Source organism: Mchenga conophoros, linkage group LG5, assembly GCF_057382185.1.
Source record: "Mchenga conophoros isolate Kocher_MC1m ecotype Shallow Benthic linkage group LG5, M_conophoros_male_GT1.1, whole genome shotgun sequence".
Taxonomy (NCBI): Eukaryota; Metazoa; Chordata; class Actinopteri; order Cichliformes; family Cichlidae; genus Mchenga; species Mchenga conophoros.
In genome coordinates, this window is record NC_140530.1 from 22,533,270 (window position 1) to 22,558,463 (window position 25,194).

The 25,194-nt window shown below is 38.7% G+C and overlaps 1 protein-coding gene across 1 annotated transcript; it reads left to right on the top strand.

Moving 5' to 3' along the window:
• The first annotated feature begins 8,252 nt into the window (after positions 1-8,252).
• slc6a1b (solute carrier family 6 member 1b) lies at positions 8,253-23,951 on the top strand. The gene is made up of 15 exons (XM_085274278.1): positions 8,253-8,668; positions 9,908-10,352; positions 10,636-10,767; positions 10,924-11,024; positions 11,455-11,564; positions 11,977-12,109; positions 12,886-13,020; positions 13,653-13,756; positions 14,318-14,442; positions 15,081-15,193; positions 15,423-15,554; positions 17,473-17,575; positions 17,765-17,865; positions 18,236-18,403; positions 21,334-23,951. The coding sequence occupies exons 2-15, from the start codon at positions 10,106-10,108 to the stop codon at positions 21,445-21,447; spliced, it is 1,818 nt and encodes a 605-aa protein (XP_085130404.1). The 5' UTR covers positions 8,253-8,668; positions 9,908-10,105; the 3' UTR covers positions 21,448-23,951.
• Positions 23,952-25,194: the final 1,243 nt, after the last annotated feature.

Genomic DNA, 25,194 nt, shown 5'->3' on the forward strand with positions numbered 1-25,194 from the left:
ACTTCTGGGATATTAATTTTGTCAGTTAACTAGCAAAAGGGTTTAAACGGGTACACTAGAGGGGCAACAATGAAACAACCCACAAAACAGGAAGGGTTTTAAAAGTTGACGTGAGTGGCACTTTTCTAACACATTACCCAGTCAGCAGATATGCAGATGTTTAATAGCACTCATTAGTATAAAGATGTGGCTCGGTACCACACAAGCAATTGAAATTGGCACTGCAACATGTTACCATCCCAGAGAATCAACCACCCACAGTCTGTCCAAAGACTGTGATTGCTGACTTTATCAGCAATCACTTGTATTTAGAATCTGTGATAATCCCTGCCCCAGTGGCTGTGTACAACTCTGAACTTTAGCTCAAGCACAGTTGCCAGGTCTGTCTCAAAATCTTTGATGGTCTATATCAGTTTAGACATCCAGGATGATTTTTTCCCATTGAGCTCTGATGTGTAACATTTTTGAAATAGTGTATGTACACAGACATGGAAAGTCACTAACAGGAAGTAACTGTCATTTAAAAACAAAAGAGACAAAAAACTGAGGGAGATAACAAAAGGGAAGCAGAGGTGACACAGTGAAAAGGTAAGCTGTAAAACAAATAAGAAAGAGAAACTACAAGAAAAATAAGTGTTTTTCTTCTTCTTCCTACACATATTTCACCTTCTTTTTTTAGAATTTGTGCCAGCACTCCCTCTACATGCTGCCTTCCTCCTGCGTCTTTCTCATCGTGCCTTTCCACAAGGCTCAGTTTGGATCAGTTCCCCAGTTCAATCAGACTTCAGCAATAATCTCTGCACCTGGTTTAAAATTGCAGCTAATCTTTCACTCAGAGTGTCTGTGAGGGTAATGTGAGTGTCTTTCATGGCCCTGCGTATTTTGTAACATTTGCTTTTATCCTTGTGTTATTTTGTGTCTGCTAGTCAATGGTTTCTCAGCACCTGTATGCTCTGTAGCACTGTTTGATTGCCTGAAGACTAGGCCAGGCTTAGCTTTAGTCATTTACTATTAGATGCACAAAGAAAAGGGACACAGCTATGTGTATTTTGATTGTAGTAGGAAGCTAGGTTCTTTTCATTTGTAACTTAGTAACTTTAATATTGGAGCACTGTTTGCTTTTTTGTTATTTTTATTCATTTCTTTGATTTTGCAACACAAGGCCTTTTTTTCTCTGCAGTATTGTCCCCTTTGTTAATTGTAAACTGCTCCAATGCCAGTTGCCTTTGATTCTAAAAGTCTCTGGTTCTCTAGTGGAGGAGAGGAGACATGGGTGGGGACATTGTAATCCTGGCAGAATAGTTAGGACAGAGATGTTTCATTATAGGGTAAAGGTAATCAGTCTGAACAACTTTGCATTGATTTGCAGTTACGATTCCCTCTAAAAGAAAATAAACCAAGCCAGCAAAATATTCCCAGAGCCACCAGAGTCCAACTCTGTAGGGATCCCAGGGTTTGGGATGTCACCTGTCTGCGTATTAAAGCACACGTTAACCAGAGAAGACAGAATGAATAAGAGAGCAGATATTTAATCAGTTAAATATGCAGATGTTTAATAGCACTCATTAGTATAAAGATGTGGCTCGGTACCACACAAGCAATTGAAATTGGCACTGCAACATGTTACCATCCCAGAGAATCAACCACCCACAGTCTGTCCAAAGACTGTGATTGCTGACTTTATCAGCAATCACTTGTATTTAGAATCTGTGATAATCCCTGCCCCAGTGGCTGTGTACAACTCTGAACTTTAGCTCAAGCACAGTTGCCAGGTCTGTCTCAAAATCTTTGATGGTGTTTAGATATAAATATATTAATACACTTTTTAAAAATATAGGTTTGCAGTTATCTGTCATATCATTTTAAGGCAAAGCAACAAAAAAGAAAGAAAAGAAACTTTTTGAAAGTATGTAGCAATCTACAAGTTAAAGGTGCAGTTAGTTATTTTTATTTTGAGGTTTTTTAATAGGAAAGAAAATGTGCTCATAAATATACATCCAATTAGTGTCTTAATTATGTCTTCCAATTCATTGATGCATTGTCATAAACTTAGAACGGAATCATTTTTTAAAGTGGTAAAAAATGATTGCAGTTTTTGTTAATTTAGTTTCTGTCAACCAATATCAGCAAATGCAAAAACTGTTTGTGTGCAGTTTGTCACACAGTGTGTCTGCTAGCTAGCTAAAGGTACACATGCTGTATTTCCCGGGGAAACGAGAGAACGAGTTCTAACTTCACCCCGAGACGGAGAAAAATGAGAAAGACAGGACTGGAGAGAAAGAAGTGAGGTTACATTTAAAGGTTATATCAGTGCAACAGTCAGAGTTAGGTTATGTTAGGTATAGCAGAGATGAATCTGAACTTAAGTTGATGATGCTTAGAATCACTAACTGAATTCTACCTTCATAAACTTCATGCTGTCTATTATAAAGACAGTATACATCAGGGCTGGGGGAACTCCAGGCCTCCAGGGCCAGTGTCCTGCAGGTTTAATATATCACCTGGGTCAGCACACCTGAATCAAATGATTAGTTCATTACCAGGTCTGTGGAGAACTTCAAGACATGTTGAGGAGGTAATTTAGCCATTTAAATCAGCTGTGCTCGATCAAGGACACATCTAAAACCTGCAGGACAGTGGCCTTTGAGGCCTGGAGTTCCCCAGCCCTGATATACAGTATAGTGTCAGTGTAGGGGACTGAAATTCATTAAGACAACTTACGTATAGTTAAGTTTAGTTCTGTGAATCCACAAAGAGCTGTGAACCTCAGAGCAGCATCAAACAGCTCAGCTGATCACAACCCGTACACAAAGATAATCTACTGAAGTTCACAACAGAAATTATTGTGAGTTTTCATTCTTTTGTTCAAGTTCAAGTTCAAGACTTTAACAAGTTTTGAGAATCCTCCACATGCTGAATCTAACATAAACCCCTGACTATACTTACTATCCCGTTTAGGTGTGGAGGCAAAATGTACAATGTAGGCAGCAGAAAATAGAGTTTGATAAATTTTTATATTCTCACATCCTATAAGAGTTATTCACTAATTGTTCATCTAGCAAAGTTAGCTCCACTACGATCAAAGTTTCACTGATACTGGCTAGCAGCAGCTAACAGTAACAGTAGCTAAAAGCAGCAGAAACAGAAAGTTCAGGATATCCTGAGCAAATTACCTCAGTATTCCTGCCACTGGACAAAAGTGCACCTCTCCACTGGTAGCTCTGATCTTCACTGACTCAGTGACTCCTAGCGGACTCCTTTCATAAGGTTTTACAGCCTCCTCCACAGTAAATAGATGTGGACACATACCGACAGTGGGTAGCCATTTTTCTATGATCACACTATCATCACTATGAAAGGTGGCCAGAGTTGTTTTTCTTTCCTACAGCACTATAGCTATGATTATGCACTTTAATCTTTCAATATCTAGCAGTAAGATTTTATGCACTGTAACTTTCTAATGTTTTTCTCCTTAAAGTTATCACAGTGGATCTTTTATGTTTCCTGATATTGGTCACTCCCCAGTTAGCCTCATATAACCTAGTCCATCCTTACTGATCCTCCACTGGTGGATAAATATACTGAATGACAACTGAGTGTTCTTTTCTCTTTTTTCTCTGAGTGCTGACTTTGTGAATACTGAATGTGTAATGGACAAATGCATGAGGTAAATTGTCACTCTATATGTTATCATTTAGTTTGACTAACTTACTTTATTTGGGTGACATTGCTAGTTTTCGGTAATCTTATTTTAATATATTTTGTTGCCTGTAGGGGCAGCGCTGTTTCTGTCTCTGTCATTAAATATATAACTCAAGTTAAAAGTTATTCAGGGATGCAACAGATGCATATGGTTGATATAAAATTTTCCTATTATTTTTTCCCCTCAAATATGTACCTTCATTCTTCATGACCCTTATGAAAGCCACAGACCGAAACACACGGGTAAATAATAAATCAAATCTTCCTGCCACAAGTGTTCCTTAACACCTTGGAAGTGGGTGAAGCTGTTTGTTCTTTTTCCAGTATTTAACAATCTATACATATAAGATAAATATGTATACAATACATATTAAATATGGGGCATGTGGATTTCCAAATAAGGAAAATCACTAAATTTGCAAAAGCAAATAACAGAAATCATATAGATGACATCCCAGTCCTGTATGGAAATGAGAAATCAAACAGCGTGTTGGCTTTACTTGTTAAAGGTTTCCAATTGAATTCAATTTTATTTATATATATAACCTTTAAGGTGTAGGTTTGTATCTACACCTTTAAGGAGAGCATTCCCTTTCACTGGTGCTTTGCTGAGAAATCTTTCTCATGTTTGCACACAATGATACACTGTGTTTAGCGTGCCTTATTGCATCAGACATGCAACACAGATGTTTCTTTCTTAATTGACCTTTTACCTCATGCACACAGAATGACACGTTGTATATTCATCACCTGGACCTCTCTTACCTTTCTCGACATGTATCACCAGTGTTGTAATAAACCATGACACGGGTTGAAACAATTTAATGCCCCATTTACAGAAAACGCATCACTCCTCTCCATCTCCACACATCAATAGCAAAGCACCTATTTGACTGACAGTTGGACCATGAAAGGTCTGTAACAATAATCAATTTAGACCATGCTTCTATAGCCTCCTGGGTTTGAGAGATATATGTACATGTATAAAATTACCACCTATCTAGTTCAATATCATCCATCTTTCTGCCTGCAACTCAGAAGGTAGAGAAGATTGTTTGATAATAAAAAGGTGAATAGTTTGATGCAAGTCCTTGTCCTTTTGCAAAATGTTGGGCAAATCCATCTGTGTTTGACAGCTGGCAAAAGGTGCTTTAAAATTTAAAAAGGCTTAAAAAGCCTACGTGTGAATGTATGTGTGAATTTGCGTGCTCAGTTAAAGTAGAAAAGTCAATTTACCATTAGTGGAAAAATATTTAGCTTAAGTGAGAATTTTTACTCTTCACCTGTGCATTTTGGTCACCTGTGCTGTTCTTAAAGATGTTGCCTCACTGGAGCATAAATTGACTTTGCTGCAAAAAATAGGTGTGGAAAATACAAAACCTATTTTTTGCAGCAAACTCTCACATCGACTTCTATGTTACACCCTGGCGATGAGAAGAGAGAGAGAGGGAGAGAGACAGGGAGGGAAGCCAATATTTGTTTTACTTTGTCGCTGTGTTTCCACCCTCCCTTTTTGTAGAAATGCACCCTGGATTCCTTTTGTGAATCACCCAGCAACAGACACATCACTTTGTCACCATCTTTTCAGTGCAAGCGGAAACCATTGCGCCGAGGCTCTTCTGGAGAGGCCAAGCAGAATCCTACCTGACTGTCTTACCAATGAAGAGCCAAAACCCATTCTGTGGGGTTGCTGTGTGTTACACATAACTGGTCCTGACAAAAGTCCCTCCCTCTGCAGCACCCAGAAAGAGCCAAGGCTTTTTAGGATTAAGACACATGGAAAACTGCAGTTTGCATTTGCTTTCCATAAGCTCTCGAGTGCAGAGCCAACAAACAATAGTGTTTGTTTTTTAAGTGTTAGCTTAGCGGGTATTTGAGTTCCTAAAAGCACTGAAATCTTTGGGGTGGAAAGTGCACTAACAATTAATGCAAGAAGCACAGAGTTTTTATAGACCTATTCTGCCAGTGGAAAAAAAAACATGTGGCTGTATTTACGAAGATAAAAATATGTTTAGCATAATAATATATAGATAGCATTCTTTTTACTGTATCCACTTAAGTTTGCCTAAAGATAAAGCTCTGCCATCAGGTGTGATTTAATTTTAACCACACCCGCTGTACTGTATATAAATGCTGGTAGGTTAATCCACCATTTGGAGAATTATGATGAACTCTTGACTTTTCTTCTAACACCATCATGAGGTTTATATTTAAAGTTAGGACTAAAATGTGTTGATGTGGCCTTGGTATACTTGAATAATCAGGTCAGTATTCTAATCTGTGCATTACATTACTTTATAAGTGCTACACCAACATTAATATCACTGATAACAGCCTTAAATTTTTTACCGTGTTGACATACACGAATAAATCCCTGAGCACAGTAACATTAATGCTTGCTGAAAATCAACATCTTTGCATTTAATGTCAATGAGCTGTCATTTCTGTGGCTGTACGTCTCGTATTGTTATATTAATCTGCATGTAGTCATTCCAGATTAAGAAACTTCTATTCTTCAACAAGTTAAAAAATGTATGGCTTCAGGGGCATTTTTATAACAACTATAGAGGGATGTTACTACTACGACAAGGACGCTGAGGGAAAAAGGGCTTCACCAAACCAGGCATCAAAGCATCGGAGAAGTACTGAAATTGACCCGTGGCATATTTCTACATGGCTCTGTAAATATGCCTGAATTTAAAAATGCATCTGTCATCATTATCGCAGTCATCATCTGCATCGCCATTTTGTCTGTCCCGCATGAGAGATAATCGACTGTACAGTTTCAGAGCATTGCTTTTGTCCCCAGCGTCTCAGCAGCGAAACTGACAGGAGGCCAGCTGTCTACCCGTGTGTCTGCCTGTACTCTGCTCTTTATTACCACCACCTCCTTCTGTAATTACAAGCTCCAGTGCACACAAGCGCACCATCAGGTGGGGCCAGGGCCACAAGCACGGCACCAGCAGCTCTCATCATTGTGGCATTTTGAATTCCCCCCGCGTGTAAGAGCTGTAGGCCAACAGGAGGCACATCAGAGGTGCCACAGCCTGCAGGCCAGTCAGCCAGCTGGGGTAAGAAATGCTACATTTTGTTTCATATCATTAGAAGGTTAGCTCACCCCTCATTGGTTCACCATCTGGGCATTCTTTCTTCCTTTCTCCCTCAGTGCTGTGGCTTCTCAGTACCGTATCAACACTGCACAGCCTTCAGCATGGCGCGCAGAGATAAAAAAGAACTGAAGATGGAGGCGAAAGATCTGGGTAGATGAACATGGAGGCAAGAGCAAATCGAGAAAAGTAGAGAAGTGTGGGAAAATAACATAAAAAGAAATTAGGCACATCGATATGTCTGAAATAACAATATTAATATCAGAAAATATACACATATCATCCAGGACTTTAAGTATATTAAATTGCATATGATACCTTGTGATAATAAAGTGAAGCTGCTTTGATGTCAAAATTTACATAGAACGTCAAAATTGGGGCAACCGTGGTTCAGGGGGTTGGGAAGCTCATCTTGTAACCGGAAAGTTGCCGGTTCGATCCCCAGCTCTGTCTGTCTTGGTTGTTGTGTCCTTGGGCAAGACACTTCACCTACTGGTGATGGCCAGAGGGGCTGATGGCGCGATATGGCATCCTTGCTTCTGTCGGTCTGCCCCAGGGCAGCTGTGGCTACAACTGTAGCTTGTCTCCACCAGTGTGTGAATGAATAGTGGAAATGTTAAGTGCTTTGGGGGTCTCGAAAAGCACTATATAAATGCAATCCATTATTATTAAAATTGCACGGTAGAGTGTCACCTAGCAGTAAAGACAATGCATCAGTGTGGAAATATGCGAGGAGAAGTCATCTCAATAACAGTTTCACATCATCACAAAGGGAGGTGTAGAGTCTCTCTCTCTTTTTTAATCTGACACCAGTTTGGTTCTTACTCATTTTAACAACTCAAACTTTAACTATTAAACCATGAGCAAGTCTAATCTCCCAGTGAGAGCCGCATATTTTATCTCAATGTGGGAGTTAAACTCTGCATTAAGACTGCTCGTTTGAGATGTTCCACAAGGGTATTTCATTTTGGAAGACAGCGGGCTAAGAAGATTATAAGCACATTTTTCAATTTATCTCACACACCCTGACTCCTTTTATTGGCTGGGACCCTCTTATCATGTTTTGCCAGCAGCTAAAGCAGCCATTGGCATCTTCCACTGTATCCTCTACTTTGGAGTAGTTGCATTTGATGCAGTATTAGACTACACTTATTTGTGGCCTTTTTGAACATTTTGTTTCTCATAGTTGTGCATGTGCGTTATTAATGCGTTTCGGTGTTCTAAATGGCAACTTGATGAAATCAAGTTAATTCAAGGGATGACTTTGGGAAAATAGAGGATTACATAAAAGTGTTAAGTCTGTGTTATTCATCATCTGGACCTTGAGTGAGTCACAAAGGGAGAGAGGGGGAAGGGGGAGGTGGGAGAGAGAGAGAGAAAGAGAGAGAGAAGTTGCTGATGTTTAAAAAAACGGGAGAAAAAAAGCTGCAGGAGTAACGATATAAAACCTTGAGACAAGCGGATGCTCCTCTCTCAAACCCGCTGCCATCTCAGTGGTGGAAATGTTGGAGTTGGGGAGGGTCGACTTTGAGGTGACATTGACGCTATGTAGACGAAAGTGAGGATCCTGCGCTCCATGTTACGTCCCTGCTCGCTTCAACTGAGACGGCGGCAGCTCCTTTTCTCCGTCTTCTCTCCCCTCCTCTCTTTCAGCACCACTCCTTTAAGGACAGCACCTCGCTCTCAAAGACGCATTTGCCCACTATCCTCTCCCCTTTCGGATCATATATTCGCTCGCTGTCGCCGAATGCAAAGTTTTCACCGCGGTTTGACTCAGTGCAAGTGAAAGGAAGTTACTTTTTTCCAAAATCGGGATATTCCCCCCCGGAGAAAGAATCTGCAAAGTAGCGGACTGTATTGTAAGTATTCACTTGTACGGGGTGCAATTTACATAAATTCGAGAAAAGAAATGCATTTGTTACACGCGAGGACCATCAAGGAATTTGCCGTGTGCAGATGTGCTGAATTTGCGTAAGGATATGCAGCTGCGCGTGAGGTCGACGAAGACTTTTTACTTTTTTTTTAGTTTTCTTCAGGAGCCATTAGCATCTTCTTTGATCTTTCTGTTCTACAGCCACATTTCATGTATGTGAAATTTGAATCTGTGTTTTGTAGATTGTGTAATTTAAATACGCAGAAAATGCACAAGCAGTTCTTATCGCGATGTCTCTTAGATGCAAAATGTCACATTAACTTGGAATAGAAGTGGTGTATTTTTATTAGTAGACTGAAATATGAAAAAATAACACTCTAGCTTCCATCTGTAAATGCAACCCCGGTACCCCGCTTCTCTCAATTACGCACAAGGTAATAAGGGAGCACAGAGAGCGCACTCTCTGCTCACCATTTTAACGGTCGTTTATTTTGCATTTAAAAATGCTATTTAAAATACAAACAGATGACGTAGATCTTTTACGTTTATTTACTAATTTTTTTGCATTAACTGAAATAACTATTGCAAATTAGAACTCTATTCCATGGATATTTGATGTAGATCTATATTCAAATTGCAAATTCTGGTGAGTTATTAGCCTCTCCAGGTGATTCACTATCGAGTCTGATTTCTAAATGTGTTTAATTGCTTTTCTCTTGTAAGGGAGCAGTGAGAAGTGGGCCATTGAATTTAGAGCATAATGAATCAAGGACAAGAGCAGGCTCTAAATTTCTGCTAACATGGATTCACTCCAGGCAATTAAAAGTGATTCATATTGCATGAGAAGCTTTTATTTGATCCCGTGGGATTCACAGAACACGGGACAGACTTTTTTGTCACCCCTTAAGAAATGTCACGATATATATACATGTATAAAGAGAGAGAGCTAAATAGATATAATTTAATTCAATCTGTCATTTAACATAATTTTTTTAGGAATATTTAATTCCTCTTTAAATGTTTTTTTATTTCACCCAAGGAGTTAACATCCACAGTAATTATCGCAAAATTAATCCCTCATTATTATTAGGACATTCGTTTTAAGGCTCTATGCATATATATTTTGAATAAGTATATTTGCATTCAAAGCAACTAACAATATCTAATTTAGGAATGTCACTTTTTCTGTGAAATTTATAACTATATTATTGTTTTTGTTTTTTAGGGTCACTGGATTGTTGCTAAGGTCCTCGCCTCGCCTTTTCTCCAAATCACTCGCTGTACCCCAGTTTTCGTTTTTTTCCCCCTCTCGGCTGTTGTCTGGGAACTGGAAGTACGGGACGGATAAACTGCTGTCTATCTGGACCAGTGCTGAAACCCCCTCTTCTCCACTGGTCAGGACTGTCCGACGCACACCTCGACCATGGCTACCAACGGGACCAAAGCCTCGGACGGACACGTCTTAACGGAGACGGTGAATGACGCGCCCACCACCACGCCAAACGACAAACCCAAAACCTTGGTGGTGAAAGTGCAGAAGACAAAAAAGGAGATACCCGAAAGAGAAACGTGGGGTGGGAAATTTGACTTTCTCCTCTCTTGTGTCGGATACGCAATCGGACTCGGAAATGTCTGGAGATTTCCTTACTTATGTGGAAAAAACGGTGGAGGTAATGAGGAATTCTTGGCAATTTTCAGATATCCACACACCAGAAGGAGCGCAAAGATCTCGACATTAAAACCTGACAGTTTGCCCAGGACTTCTTTATTTATAACAGATATAAACTGCATGTCCAGTATAACCGTGCGTAATTGCGCACAGACAAATAGCTGTGACGTGATCTGGGGCGCAGAAACAAAACACCCCTAATATGTTTTATTGGATTATGTTGAAAATTATTAGCATATCCTTTGTCGTCATTTACACACCTTTACTTCTCACCTTTCATTCAGGGGCCTTCTTGATTCCCTACTTTTTGACCCTCATATTTGCTGGTATGCCTCTGTTCTTTCTGGAGACGGCTCTTGGTCAGTACACTTCTATTGGAGGTCTTGGAGTGTGGAAGCTGGCTCCAATGTTCAAAGGTAAATTATATGTAAATTATATGTATTGTTAAGACTTGAAACTAAATTTTCTAAATAACTACTTTATTTAGGCATTCTAAGTGGACTTACATGTGTTCCTCATTTTGTTTTATTCAGCACAATTTGACATCACACCTTTATTTTCCATTGTTTCAGGTGTTGGCCTGGCTGCTGCTGTTCTGTCCTTTTGGCTCAATATCTATTACATTGTTATCATTTCCTGGGCTATTTACTATTTGTACAACTCCTTCAGTGCTGTGAGTATTTGAAATTTAAAGTCCTACATTTCTTAGCAAATGTAGTAACAGGGCACTAATTCTGAACCTTTAAGGGCCGAGATTTTCCAGATATAGCCCTGTCTGTATTGTTAGTACTATTACTTTCTAACCCTTTAATCATGAGGCAGGTGCTGTTTGCCAGTATCTCTTATATAAGGCCTCACAGCCCTTAACAGAGTATGACATTTATTACTTCCTTTCCCACATAATTAGTGCCTTACACAAGGTATTGATAAATGCATTTGGCGATGAAGCATTCACTGCTCTGAGAAAACCATGAAATCTCAGTGTCCCGAATGAGTATCGTGGTCTTGGCAGCGTGACAGCTAGAGAGAATAGGCAGTGGGAGAGTGCTCCAAATAAAAGAACCTGTGTGTGTCTGTTTGTGTGCGTTTTCCTTAAATTTCAGGATTTGCCGTGGCAGACTTGTGGAAATAGCTGGAACACAGAGCGCTGCTACACCAACTACAGCATCACAGACACCTCAAACCTCACCAGTGCCGTTGTAGAGTTCTGGGAGTAAGCTGGACATTTCAGTTAATGTTATTAATAGGTTTTAACTGCACAGTAAGGTTAGAGGTTCCCTTATGTGCATGATCATTACATCATGGGTCAGAGTTAGATATGGCCATTTGCATATGATGACTCAGTGGCCATATCCGTTAATAGCAATCTACCCAGAATATCAGCAGAGGAGGAAAATCTGTGCACAAATGGATAATGGATGAGAAAAATAACGTGTGCACAGAAGCACAACTTCCTTTTGCTATCATACCTTTAAGCTTTAAGGATGAGAAAAAAGCCATCAAAAGACTCTTTGTGAATATCCAGATGCATGTAGGCACATTTGTGTATGCTTCCATGCATGCTACATATGTGACATCAAGGATGCCCTTGTGTATTGTAGTAAGACCCCTTTACTTCCCTCCAGACGAAACATGCATCAGCTGACCGATGGCCTGGAGAAGCCTGGGGAGGTCAGGATCCCACTGGCTATCACACTCGCCATAGCATGGGTCCTTGTCTATTTCTGTATCTGGAAGGGAGTCAGCTGGACTGGCAAAGTAAGTAGGAGAAGAAGGTACAGACATCAGCATAAACAATGAAAAAGCCAAATATAGAACTGGAACAACAGAACTTTAGATTATTGTTGAAATAAAGGGAGTTACTCACTTATTTTAGAAATTTTGTGTAATTTCCTGTTAGTGTGGGAAAAGAGCTTCACTGGTACACTGTCACAAAAAAGTTAAAAATCATACAAAAAGATTATACATGGACACATAGGCTATCCCTTTGGAATATCCTTTTATTATAAAGTATGTTGTGTTATATAAGTACCAACATTTTGCACAATGGCAAACAGCCCGACAGAGTTTGCATCATCTGTACACTGAGCTAAAGTATGAGATTTCTATTTGCTGTTGCTTGATCTTTATTTTGATGTCTGTTTTTTTCAGTATGGCAAAAGGAGTTTCAACAATTTCCTAACTTTCACAACAAGATCCTCTGCTGATTCATTTTTATGCAGTAGATGTTATCTTGGCTGGCATGATTAGTGTTGACTTTGACAGCACAGTCTGAAATTAGTTCAGATAAGGAGGGAAATAGTGCGCCGGGAGTGTGCTGAACCCAGTCTTTCTGGGGTCACTGTGCCTCTGGGAGATGGTTGACTAGGGCACTAAGCTGCTCTGTGTGGATGGTGCCTCAGTAACACAATAAGTTGATGAGATTAAGAACTTGTCGGTTTTCAAACTGCGCTCTTGCCTCAAATATTCTCGGGAGATCTTAAAGATGGCTTAGAGAGATTATTTTGCAGTAATCACGATTTTGTGCCCCGTAGGTGGTGTACTTCTCTGCCACGTACCCTTACTTCATGTTGTTCATCCTGTTTTGCCGTGGTGTCTCTCTGCCCGGTGCCATGGATGGAATCCTCTTCTATATCACACCAGACTTCAACAAGCTTAAGGAGTCTGAGGTGAGCTCGCTGCTCTTTCTGATCACGAATACATGTAGATATTCTGCAGCAGCAACCAAAATTAAGGTTGCTGCAGAGTATAAGATGAGCCCCAACTTGATGTGTTTTGGTTTTTGGGGTAATGTTTCAGGGTTGTTGTTTTTTTTAACATTATGTAGGTCTCTGTACCTACATGAATGGATGGGAACTAATAAGTCAACAAGATTCCAGATACATTTTCAGTGATTGCAGAGCTTTAACGTGAATGTCTGTGAATGATGTTTATAACCATGATTGTTCATTGCAAGTACCATTATTAGCACAGTTCACAAATACTTTCTTTTACAGTATTGATTATGAGATAATGTGTTTATTTCTGTAAAGACTGAGAAGCTGAGGTCAGATCACGATTCAGTGATTTGACAGTTGATCAAATAGCATCAGGCACGACAAAACAATGCTGAGGCGTTACAGTGCAGAACAAACAGTTTCCCTCTTTCTAGCATTTATGCACATGCTTTCATCAGAGAAAAGAGTCCTGATAATCAGTAAATGAATATAATCCTGGCCGGTTTTTCAAACAAAAATCTTCTTTTAGCAGCAATTTTTGCACAAGCACACTTACTTGAACCTCTTTTCTGTCTGTGTGTCAGGTGTGGCTCGACGCTGCCACTCAGATCTTCTTTTCCTACGGGCTAGGATTAGGCTCTCTGATTGCTCTCGGCAGCTATAATCCCTTCACCAACAACGTATACAGGTAGGTGAATAAAATACTGTTTCTGTTTATTTACAGCTTGAATTAAATGCCTGTTAAAAAATTACCATCTAACACCACTCACTCATATCATTTATTTATTTATTTTTTATATGGAGACCGTGCAGATGTCTCTTCCTGGGATTATTTTTGGTTTCCGTGACAGCATAGTGTCTGCAGTTTGTTCTATTTTGGGACTATTTGAGCCCCCTGTTATATCAGTTGTTTCATTATTTTGGCTCCACATAGTGTTTTAGATTCAGGTACACACATTTGGTGACTGTCAAAGGCTGTCACCTTATAAAATAAACACTGGCCATCTGCCCATTTGTCTCTCTAGTCGTAAAACTGCTAGAACTCACTGCCGTTTTATAAAATCAGGACATTATCAATGTATTCAGCTGTTGTGCCACTGCCAGATGCAAAATGGCTTTCCACCTTTCCCTTTCCACCCCACCCCCCACCACTCCACTCCCACAAGCCTCGCCACAATGTGTGACGGGTTGATAAGGAATTGATATAGGCGTGACAATGGCTGCAGCGTGCTTTGTCTCTCCCCTACAGAGATTCTGTCATTGTCTGCTGCATCAACTCCTTTACCAGTATGTTCGCCGGCTTTGTCATCTTCTCCATCGTGGGATTTATGGCCAATGTGACAAAGAGACCCATCGCTGATGTGGCAGCCTCAGGTAATTGCAATCAATGTTGAAACTCAATAGTAATAACAGACACAGGCAAAAGATAATATGACTACAAATACGGTGCAAAAAGTCAGCCATTGCAGCTGCTATAATTTTGAAGGGACAAATGATTTTTTTTACACTGTTGGTCCAGATTGCTGGGATTATTAGAAGGGAAATACTTTGCAAAAACTCTCTGTACTCTCAGTCCTTTACAAATACTCAGCTTTGACATTCAGTGTACTTTTTTCTCTCAATGACACTTCGAGATCAACTTCTTTTTTTTGTTTCTTCTTTTATCAAGTTTTACACTTTCAGTACTGTCATATGAGCCCAGTTTAAATTTATTGTTTTGACTTCTTCAGTCAAAACCAGATACTTTTAGCTGCTCCCTTATTCACAAGGAGTCACCACAGTGGGTAGCTCCCCATGTTTGATTTGGAAGATCTTTACATCTGATGCCCTGCCTGATGCGACTCATATAGAGTAATCTCCCAGGACAGGAATCAGGAGCCTATCACTTGTTAGGCAATTGTGAAAGCCATTACACTATGGAGCCACTACGTCATAGCCAAATACCACATGTTTTATTTGTGTCCCACTGTCAAATACAAATCACATTATCTCTGATATTTATCTTTTATCAGGACCTGGCTTGGCTTTTTTGGCATATCCAGAGGCTGTCACCCAGCTCCCCATTTCCCCTCTCTGGGCAGTGTTGTTTTTCTCCATGCTCTTGATGCTGGGAATTGACAGTCAGGTAAAGATATTTCAAGAAAAAATGTCTCCTTTTACCAATATGAAATGCTTTCTAAAATACTTTTCTAACCTTCAAATAAAAATGATCTAAGTTTTCAGTTTGATACTGCACTAATGTGCCAAAAAACTTACCATTGCTCTTTTGCTCAGATACTAAACCTTAGCAATGTTTTTATTGTGACAGAAATGTATTGTGTAACAGTTTCAACCTGATTCTGCAATATCTCCAGTTCTGCACTGTGGAAGGCTTCATCACTGCCCTGGTTGATGAATTCCCCCATGTCCTTCGAAAGCGTAGAGAGATCTTCATTGCAGTCGTCTGCCTTATTTCTTACATCATTGGCCTGTCCAACATCACACAGGTGAATATGAATGTGCACTAACTCTGAATGTGCAGGCATGTCAAACATAAGGGTTGTGGGCCAGAATCGGTCCTACAAAGCACCCCCCATGGCCATTCATGCTGCACCACTGTAATTAAGTAACAAATTATTAAATAACAGATTTTTTTTTTTTACTACTTACCCTGGAATGTCTGTATTTTACAGTAAGTCCAAAGTAAAAAAAACAAAACAAAAACAACAACAGGTCATTTAATAGGACATTTTCTGTGAATTTACCTTCTGTTTTATATTTACATTAACAACAACCAGACATTAACCTGATCAATGCCTGCATTTGTTGGGTTCATCTTTACACTTTGTAAAACAGTCATAGGGTCTAATTCTTGAGACTAACATGCCAAACTGATTCACAATATTTAGTATTTACTCGAGTACAAAAAGAGATCCCCCAACATCTACTAGCAAGATTCCCATGTGGTGTGATCTGGTCATTAAGGGCTCTAATTTGCATATCATATCAACATATCCTTGAGAAATGATAAAATGGCTTTAGTCTAGTACACGTTCTCTTCAATTTCTAAATATTCATTGAAACTGCTGCGCATATTCAAGGAGGAGGAACCCCAGCGCTTTGTTAATCACATCATAAGGTCACAAACAATTTATTAAAGTAACCTGACTGTCCGAGGAGGCGAATATCCCAACGTTTTCTCGACACATTCATTCTCCTTAGTGAATGAGCCTTTGTAGACAATTCATAAGCTTCTAACATGTCACCTTTACACTCGGACTGTCTACTGATTTCATTTTCGGGGCACATTTATCCTCCCCCAAAGGAAAACAGCCCTTTGTTTCTCCTGACCCCACATTCGCTGCTATTTCTGTACTCTCAGGACAGCCATACTTTGCAAATGTGATTCAAAAGCTTCAGTTGTTCCAAAATCACTAGTATATTTTATTATTTCCTCAATAATTTTAAGTCTTAGCATTTCAGTATTAGTCACAGCTCATTTATGAGTGAATGACCTCTGTGTATAAGACAAATTTTCCTGGGGCTTATGCACAGTGCGCTATTTTAATCCCATTTTAATCTACAAGAGCTGTTTTAACCCAATTATGACTGTAATTAAAATAGGTGTTTTAGTCTGTTGAAGAGAAATGTCATTGTACTTAATCATTTGTCTTTTCTACTATGCTGGATTTCAGATTTGAGTAATAAAATGACATTTGAGGGCTTAACACAGTTCTATAAACTATTGTTTACACATAAATATTTAGCTATCAAAGTTTATTTGAATATATTGGAATTCCAAACTCTGCTTCTTCAATTGACACACTCTGAGTCATTTCCCTCAGGTAACATTATGCTAAAAACACTTCAAAGATTTGCATCAGTTTGAAATGCAAGACAAAGAAAATGATAAGCAAGAAAAAAAAACCAACGCGTCAGTAATATGCAATAAAAGCTTCTGCATCTCTTGAGCTATGACAATTCAAGAGCCTGCGCTGTTCCTCTATTCCAGTCACATTGGATTTCCATCATGCTACATGCACAGCACGTTATTTTATGGCAGTTATCCTAATCGCTGTTCCAGGCAGTATGAAGTATATCAAGCTTCAAAATGTAGAAGTGGACAAACTCCAAGAAGTCCTCTTGAGCTGGTCCCTAGAATGACTTGATAGCTGCAAGGCACTAAATGCTGGCACTGTAGAAATTTGAGCCATATTGGTACTGCGTGCACTGCACAGTAGGAGAAACACAGCTTTTCACAAAGAATCCATTTAGAGTTCTGAGTTCATCAGTTGGATGTTTAACCATTTATTCTCACTCTTGATGTTACTTCACTGCACTAGTTTAATACTCTCCCGCACATGCCTGTAAGTGCTTTTTCCATTACTTCTCCTTTCTCATCATGTTCTTTGCCTCTGTTTTCAGGGTGGACTGTACGTGTTTAAACTGTTTGATTACTATTCAGCTAGTGGGATGTCCCTACTCTTCTTGGTCTTCTTCGAATGTATCTCAATCTCATGGTTCTATGGTGAGCCAAACAAAAAGGGTTTTTTTTCTCCATCTTAGAACAGTAAGTGTTTTCTGTCTTTTAGCTGCCAATTTGGTGTCGCTACAATGCCAAGCTTTGACATCTAAGACTCAGATGGGAAACATATAAATCCACAGTGACATAATGATAAAAACAGCACTGATAATGTTTTTGGTTTTTTTGTTCCAGGTGTGAACAAATTCTATGACAACATTGAAGAAATGATTGGCTACAGACCATGTCTCTGGTGGAAGGCCTGCTGGGTTGTCTTTACTCCACTCGTTGTGGCTGTAAGTGCGGCAAGCACAAACATAACACAAAAGAAAAATAGTACTCCACTGTGGTCAGTATTTTATTTGAAGGCACTCTGTATATTGCAAATGACTTGAACCATACATTTAAGAAAAAGTGTGCCATTGTTTGATGATTGCTTCTCTCTCTGGCTGGAGTCTATTTCTTTTCACTGACACTTGATTTAATGCTTGTGTTAACTTGCATTTAAGCACCATCATCCAATAGTGTGTCCCAACCACATCTGTATAAGACAATATAGGAAATAGTACAATTTGCAAAACTCTTATCTTAGCTTAAACATTATGCAGTTTGGTAGCATATTTGTAAGCATAATTAGATCTTTTCTCTTGTTCCTCTTGCGTACAGGGAGTCTTCTTGTTTAGTGCAGTACAGATGGTTCCTCTTACTATGGGCGACTATGTGTTCCCTGCCTGGGGTCAGGGGGTCGGCTGGTGCATGGCCCTCTCCTCCATGATTCTCATCCCTGGCTACATGGGCTACATGTTCCTCACACTCAAAGGCACATACAAAGAGGTAAGACAAATATATTAATGCTTGACTTTTTTAATTGTATTTCACAAATTGTTATAATTGCCTGCTTTACACTACAAAAATTAATATCCTTTTCTTGTTAAGAAAGGAAGTGGGATGTTATTCTTTTTAAAGCTATGGTATAAATGCCAAGAGTGTACGGCTGACAAGTAGCTAAAGATAAACCAGCGTATAATGCATCACTATACCCACCTCTGAGCTTTTCACACATCTAGTAGCTTTACCCTGGACTCTGCAGCTGAATAAGCCACACTGAGTGTTTCAAGTGGATTACTTCTTATGCATGATTTTTTTGCACAAGCCAAACTGATATTAGCTCATACAGGATGTAAGGCGATCCTATATGCAGATAAAGAAAAATACAAGCCCAAAGGATTTAGTGAAAGATCCATTTACACCATGTACAGAAGTTTAGATAAATATTTAGGTCACCACAAATGCAGCCCGCTTTACCAGAATATACTAACCCATGAGCTTTATTACCTTTACTTTTTATTATTTTCATAATGGGCAGCTTTGAAAGTACTATGAAAGGATTATAATTAAGGGCCAAACAGAGAACCTGTGCAGGCACCAGCAGTCTTCTATTCTCCTTCTTCTTCTTTGTCCACTGGCAGTTCCCTGATTCTTTTTACCGAGTTTAATGGCTTTGCCACGAGTGCTCTAGGGCCACCAATGGTTCAGATTTAGCGGTATGTTTAGGCACATAACTTTTAAAAAACACAAATGAGGCAAATTAGCTACTCGTGGATTCCAAAGAATCTTAATATCACCATAACTTTGGGACATCTCATGAGTACATATTCTAGCATAAGGATGTTTATTCTCAGTGCATTCTTGTTCTCCTTTCCTAAGTCCTTATGAATTCTGATTCTGAAATGTGATTAGGTAAAAGAGATAGGATGTACTTTTGAAACACAGCCAGCAATGCAGCAATCACATTAAATTGTCAGTATATTACGCCTCGGGAGTGAGAACGGGCTGCATCTGACCAGTAGACGGTCGTACAATAATAGTAAAAACAGAAAAACATAATCAGAGTCAACCAATAGGCACAGAGGGCTTCTATTTCAGCCTATGCTTGCTCTGTTGTCCATTCATCAGGTCTGGCTGCACAAACTAGGCTCAAGGACTCAAATGGAGTTCACACAATACAAAGCATCAGACAAGTGGGTTGATTGTCACAGAACTGCTGCTGAGTTTTCCTTATGCCCAAGAAGGTCTCCTAGTGCCTCATTTCAGTGAATAAAAGAACAAGACATTCAGACAAAATTGGCATCTGCTGGGAATTTGCATGTGTGACCATCAATATTGCTAAAAGCTATGTCAACGCCTATAAGAAGGTACAAACTTGCAGTTTCTAGTGTAAAGCTATAGAACTGATCAGTTCTATAGCTTTAGTAGTGTTTTGTTTTTGTATGATGTTGGACGAAAGAGATATAGGACATAAACAAGAATTTTTGTGTGGTGTCTCTGGAAGGCCCCAAAGCCAGGATATGTCTCCTTTTCAACCTAATTGATGCAACCACCATGAGTGATTTCATTGAAAGGTTTAAAATAAATACAGGCTACATTTTTTTCTGATGTCTACAAATATTGTCAGAGGTGATCTTCAAAACAACCCTCTCTAAAGTTATCACATGGATTTTGACTTTTCTATCCATTTGCCCCTTACGGACAATTGATATAAAAAAGGAAATCATACTGTAGCACAGCATCTCTTTCATAAATTAACATCAGTCTTGGTGTACACACTATGCACTTTTTTCTGAGTCCCTAGAAGCCATGCAAATGGTAAAAAGAGGTTTTATTTTCAATCAGTGCTAACAGATACACCTTTAACATAATCAGATCAAACTGACATTGTGACTGTACCCTGCTGAACTTCTTGGCCCCCTTGTTGCCGCTTGCAGCTATGTTTTGTAATTAATTTTGTAATTTAGAAGCCAAAAGATGCTCCACACTGAAAGGGAAAAGGATGAGCATAGCGAGTGTGACTTTGCTCCATGCATTAAAACTGTACAGCACCACTGTAATTCAATGGTTTTATAATAAGTAAAACACACTAGCATCCTGGGCAAAGTAGTAAATTGTCATGAAGCGTAGAGCGGTGATAAAAGGATTAGTGAAATAGATTTTTAATTAGTTTTGTTAAATAATTTCTGATAGCTGTGTGCTGTAACAGTGACAATGACATACAACAGCCATGAAGTCCTTGGTAAATGACGTTTATACGCAGGGCAGTGCCACGCTGCATTTTTATTGAACTTATGTTACTAATCACTGTAAGAGAATACCTTTTCTGGTATACCATTTACATTAACAACTTCTTGATTTGCAGTCATCCACAGTGAGCCGAATAAGCAGGCTTACAGATAGTCTCTTAGTCTCCTCTGACAGATATAGCTTTATAGTCACCACTGACAGAATAAATGGGCGATAATTGCAGACAGTGGAACAGAGGCTATCAGAGGCGATGTGCAGGCGTCAGATCCTGCAGTAACAGCTGATGGCTGATTGTCTAATTGTAGCAATCAGCAAGTTGATTAGTGCTCTGCACCCAGGCGAACACTTAGTTTCACAAACACTCCATAAAAATGTTGACTGCAAAGCCCTGTTCTGACGCTGCATAGCTGAGAGCATTTTTTAAAGATTTAGTAAGTTTAGTAAGTTTGGCCCATGGAAGTTTGTTGGTGTCATTAGTAGGTTTCACTCTCTAAAGGTATATTAATTCATATAACTTTATCTCAGGTTGGAAAGCATCCAGTAGAAGAATGTTTACATTCAAAGCCTAAGGTCATTTATCCCTTAAGCTCACAGCTGCATAGCTCGTGTGGTTTGTTACAGCCTTTGGATTTGAACACTGACTTCTCAGCTCACGATATTAACTGTGGTACTGATCTTCTTCTCAGCGTCTGCGGATGATGATCAAGCCTTTGGTACTGGTGAAGGCTCAGGAAAATGGTCCAGACCAGCAGACAGAAAACCAGAATCAGAACCCTGCTACTGAGGAAGCCTACATCTAAAAAGGTCTGATCTCTGTCTCAACAGCCAGACTGGCACTCCACAATAGAAGAAACGTAATCAAGGTTGGGAACAACCACTAGACTTTTATGTCTGCTTTTATTCACCTACCTCCTGGGGACATGTGAAACCAACCTGATTACACAGTTATTTTTAGGGGGTTTTCTGTATGTTTATTTGTAAAATACAAAGTTATAAAACTTATGATGACAAGCAAATTATCCAGCAAAGTTATTGTGATATTATGAATTTCATTATGCAAAAAAGTTAGCCTTTTTAGAAAAGGAAATGTGACTTAGTAAAATACTGTATATTGAATATATATAATTAAAATTTGGAGGCCCATGTTGATTCAGTAGTAATGTGCTTTGAGTAATCTACTAAACTCCAACTATTGTACAAAAGGGTTTATCGGTAAAATGCATTTTGCATGTCCATGAAATAAATACATCAAAATAAATGCCGTGTAGTAGATGAAAACACAATTTGAAAGTTAGCAAAGTGGAAATGGAATATTGAGCAATTTAAGGCAAAGACAATGTGGGAACATGCAACAGGTAAGGCCAAATTTGCTTTTATTTTTAAAACAAATTTAACTAGACTATCAATCCCCTGCAAATCCTGCACTTCACCTGAAATGTTTACTACCCGTGTCTGGGGATACAACTGAAAAGCACAAGTACAGTATGGAATTTCTAAGTGTCCAATTTATTTTTGGCATGAGTGAAAACTGTGACCACAGCAAAAATAACATATATAATACATAGCAAGAGACTGTTATAATTGTTTCTTTGTTTTCTAAAGAACAATAACTTTGTATGTTGTCCAAATCTTTTTTGTAGAACAAGTTTTAGGTTATTTTCTATGTGTGTGAGTGAGAAGGACCAAATTAATGCTCTGAGACTGCTGACCCACTGAGCATTTATGGATTAAATAAAGAGTCTAATTAAAGTAATTATTCGAGAATCCCCTTTTGACTCGGTATAGAGCAGCAGGGTAGTGAAAAGAGCAGTCGCCCACAAGCACAGTTTGAATCTGTAAACTAGTACCTCTAAAAATAAAGGCGTAGCCATTACAAAACTCCTACATGTGCACTTCTTCTGGAGAGTAAACATTTGGAAAATGGTGACTTTTCTTCAACTGACACCAATTAAGTAGAAGGAAAAGTGTTACACTGAAATAAAACAATACTAATTCAGAGTTTAAACTGTGAGAGCTAATAGGCTGCAGTGTAGCGTGCGAGATGATTTCTATCATTACTACCATTATTCTGTCTGGAATCGTTTACTTGTGTATCTATTTAGTAACCCACTTCTCAGGAACAAAGGTGGAAGTGACCAAATTCTCTCAGATACTACCACGATACACTGAAACAATGAATGCTGTATTAAACGACAACAAGTGTGAAAATGGTCATTTTTTTTCCCATAAATTCAACATGCTACCTGAAGCAGCAACAAAACATAAAGTCGCAAACCAGAATGAAGACTTCACACATATATATATATATATATATATATCTACTTGGGTACATTCAAAAGCTGATCCAAATTCCTGCCTCTTTTCTGTGTGCCATCTGCTCTGCTAGCATATTTTCTTTCACTGTGTATAAGCTGTCATGGCCTTCACAGATGTTGGTAGAAGCCATAAGTTGTTCCTATTCTGTCTTATATTTCCAATACAAGAAATGGGCAGATAAACTTTGGCACAGACACAGAACAAAACTGGCTGAAGTACTGTTAACAGGACATAGCCAGATGCTTTATAGGCCAACACCACCGAAAACTACTCCTTTTCATAGGGTGAATAAAAACCTATTATAACATATCAAGTTGCTCGGCAATATAATAGCATATGAGTAGATCCTGACTTTGTGACAGACCGCAGATATCGCTGTATTACTACGAAGAAGGATCAAGAGAATTTGCTTCTGTGGCAGCTATGCGACAGGAATCAGGTTGAACCAGTCCCATCTTTTCTTTTATTTATGTTTTTTTTTTCAAAGATGTGTTTAAATGTGCAATGACTAAAGGGTTCCGTGAATTTTGTATAAAGTTACCATATTGCAGTTTTCTCTCTTGAATGATGTTGTAAACTGGACTGTGTAATACATGTATCTGTGAATGTCCGTACAACCTGGATTTTTTTTCCTTTCGTCTAAATGTTGAACAGAAAAAAATGATATCATTTGCTGTTTTCTGCAATAATACTGTCTCAGAAACTAAAGCACATATCTCTCAACTGTAAAAAAACAAAAAAACAAAAAACTATGAAGATAACAGCAGAATAGATTAATAATAAAGAAGATTATAATAATGATAATAACAATAATGTAATAGAAATGTCTAGTCAGAGAATATTGTTTTGTATATTTCTAGCTGTTTCATGGGCCTAATGTAAAATATTATATGTAAAAAATATAATAAATGTCTAGATGGTGTTATATGAAAAAGCATGATTGCAATATATGTTATCTGCAAAATAAATAAAGTTCTATAGATTATAATCCCTGTGTTATGTGTTCATTCCATTTAAAGGGTAGGTGAATAAAAGTCCACTCCATTTTAAATGCTTTCATTTTCTAAAATTATTTATTTATTGTGGAACTATGCAGGTGGTTAATTGTGGAACAAATTGTTTTATGAAGAACATTTTACCCTTAGAAAAAACGTATTTTCTGTTTCTATAAAGAAAGATGTTATTGCACATTACTGACCTGTTCAGTACTATGGTAGTTTTTTGCACGAGTTGGTGAATATGCAATCAGCTCTGTCACTACAAGAGATGTTTGCTGTAAACATAACTGATAGTTTCTGACAAAATGGTTCATGCCGCAGTAACATTCTTGTGACACCTGCAGTGAAGGCTGGGCCAGCACAGACACTACAGCTATTTTGGCTAAAAGCCAATTCCTCCAAGCCACAATGCACAATACATTAACCTACATTCATTTCAGTCCAAATAATCATCAAATAACCAAAATATGCACATAGAGAAGGAAGCGTGGGAAGAGGACACATTGTAATTTAACGGAATTTATGACTAGGGAAGACCAATAAGATTGGAACAAAATATGTGACAAAGTGATATTTAAATAATAAATGTAACCTTCAAAAATGTGGGGGTTTTTAAAATCACATTTCCTTTTTTATTCTGAAACTGTAAAAGCGTATTGTCAAGAATTAGATGTAATGAAACAGATGTAAATGTCAGTAGTTTAGAGTCACTATTTAGCATCAAGGCTATGGACTTGTCACTCTATAAAAGAGCACACCAAGCTCAGTATGGCAAAGTCTGGGAGTAGCACTTCCACAGGAAGCCAGTGTGCTTTTAACTGCTTGTCTGATAATGAGATTTAATCTCCCTTTCCAGCCAAATAATTGCAGCAAGCTCCAACACAGAAAATCCCATCATGGCCCAATTTTTGCAGCAATTGACGAAGTGAGGATAGGTAAGTAAGTAAAGCATTGTTTCAGTTTCTAGCTAAATTCCAGTTCATGTCTTGTGAAACTACACAAAATTCAAATTAAAAAAATCATTGGAGCCTGAATCTCCTTAACCAAAAAAGACATGATATGGAAGTTACTCTGTTCTGTACAGCCACTGTTTGCCCTTACAGCGGCACCATATAGTGATTGCAATAGCAGAGATTTCATGCCAGCCGTGCAGAAGAAGGCATGGGAAATCAAGACACAAGACAGAGTAGTGAGGGTACATTGGATATATAATGCAGCAAACTGTGTTTGTCA

What these genes read in the sequence shown, in the direction of transcription:
- slc6a1b (XM_085274278.1), top strand. Translation starts at nt 10,106, where the DNA reads ATGGCTACCAACGGGACCAAAGCCTCGGACGGACACGTCTTAACGGAG. An exon ending in ATGTGGAAAAAACGGTGGAG is followed by an intron (nt 10,353 to 10,635) that starts GTAATGAGGAAT and finishes CCTTTCATTCAG; the next exon opens with GGGCCTTCTTGATTCCCTAC. An exon ending in GAGTCAGCTGGACTGGCAAA is followed by an intron (nt 12,110 to 12,885) that starts GTAAGTAGGAGA and finishes TGTGCCCCGTAG; the next exon opens with GTGGTGTACTTCTCTGCCAC.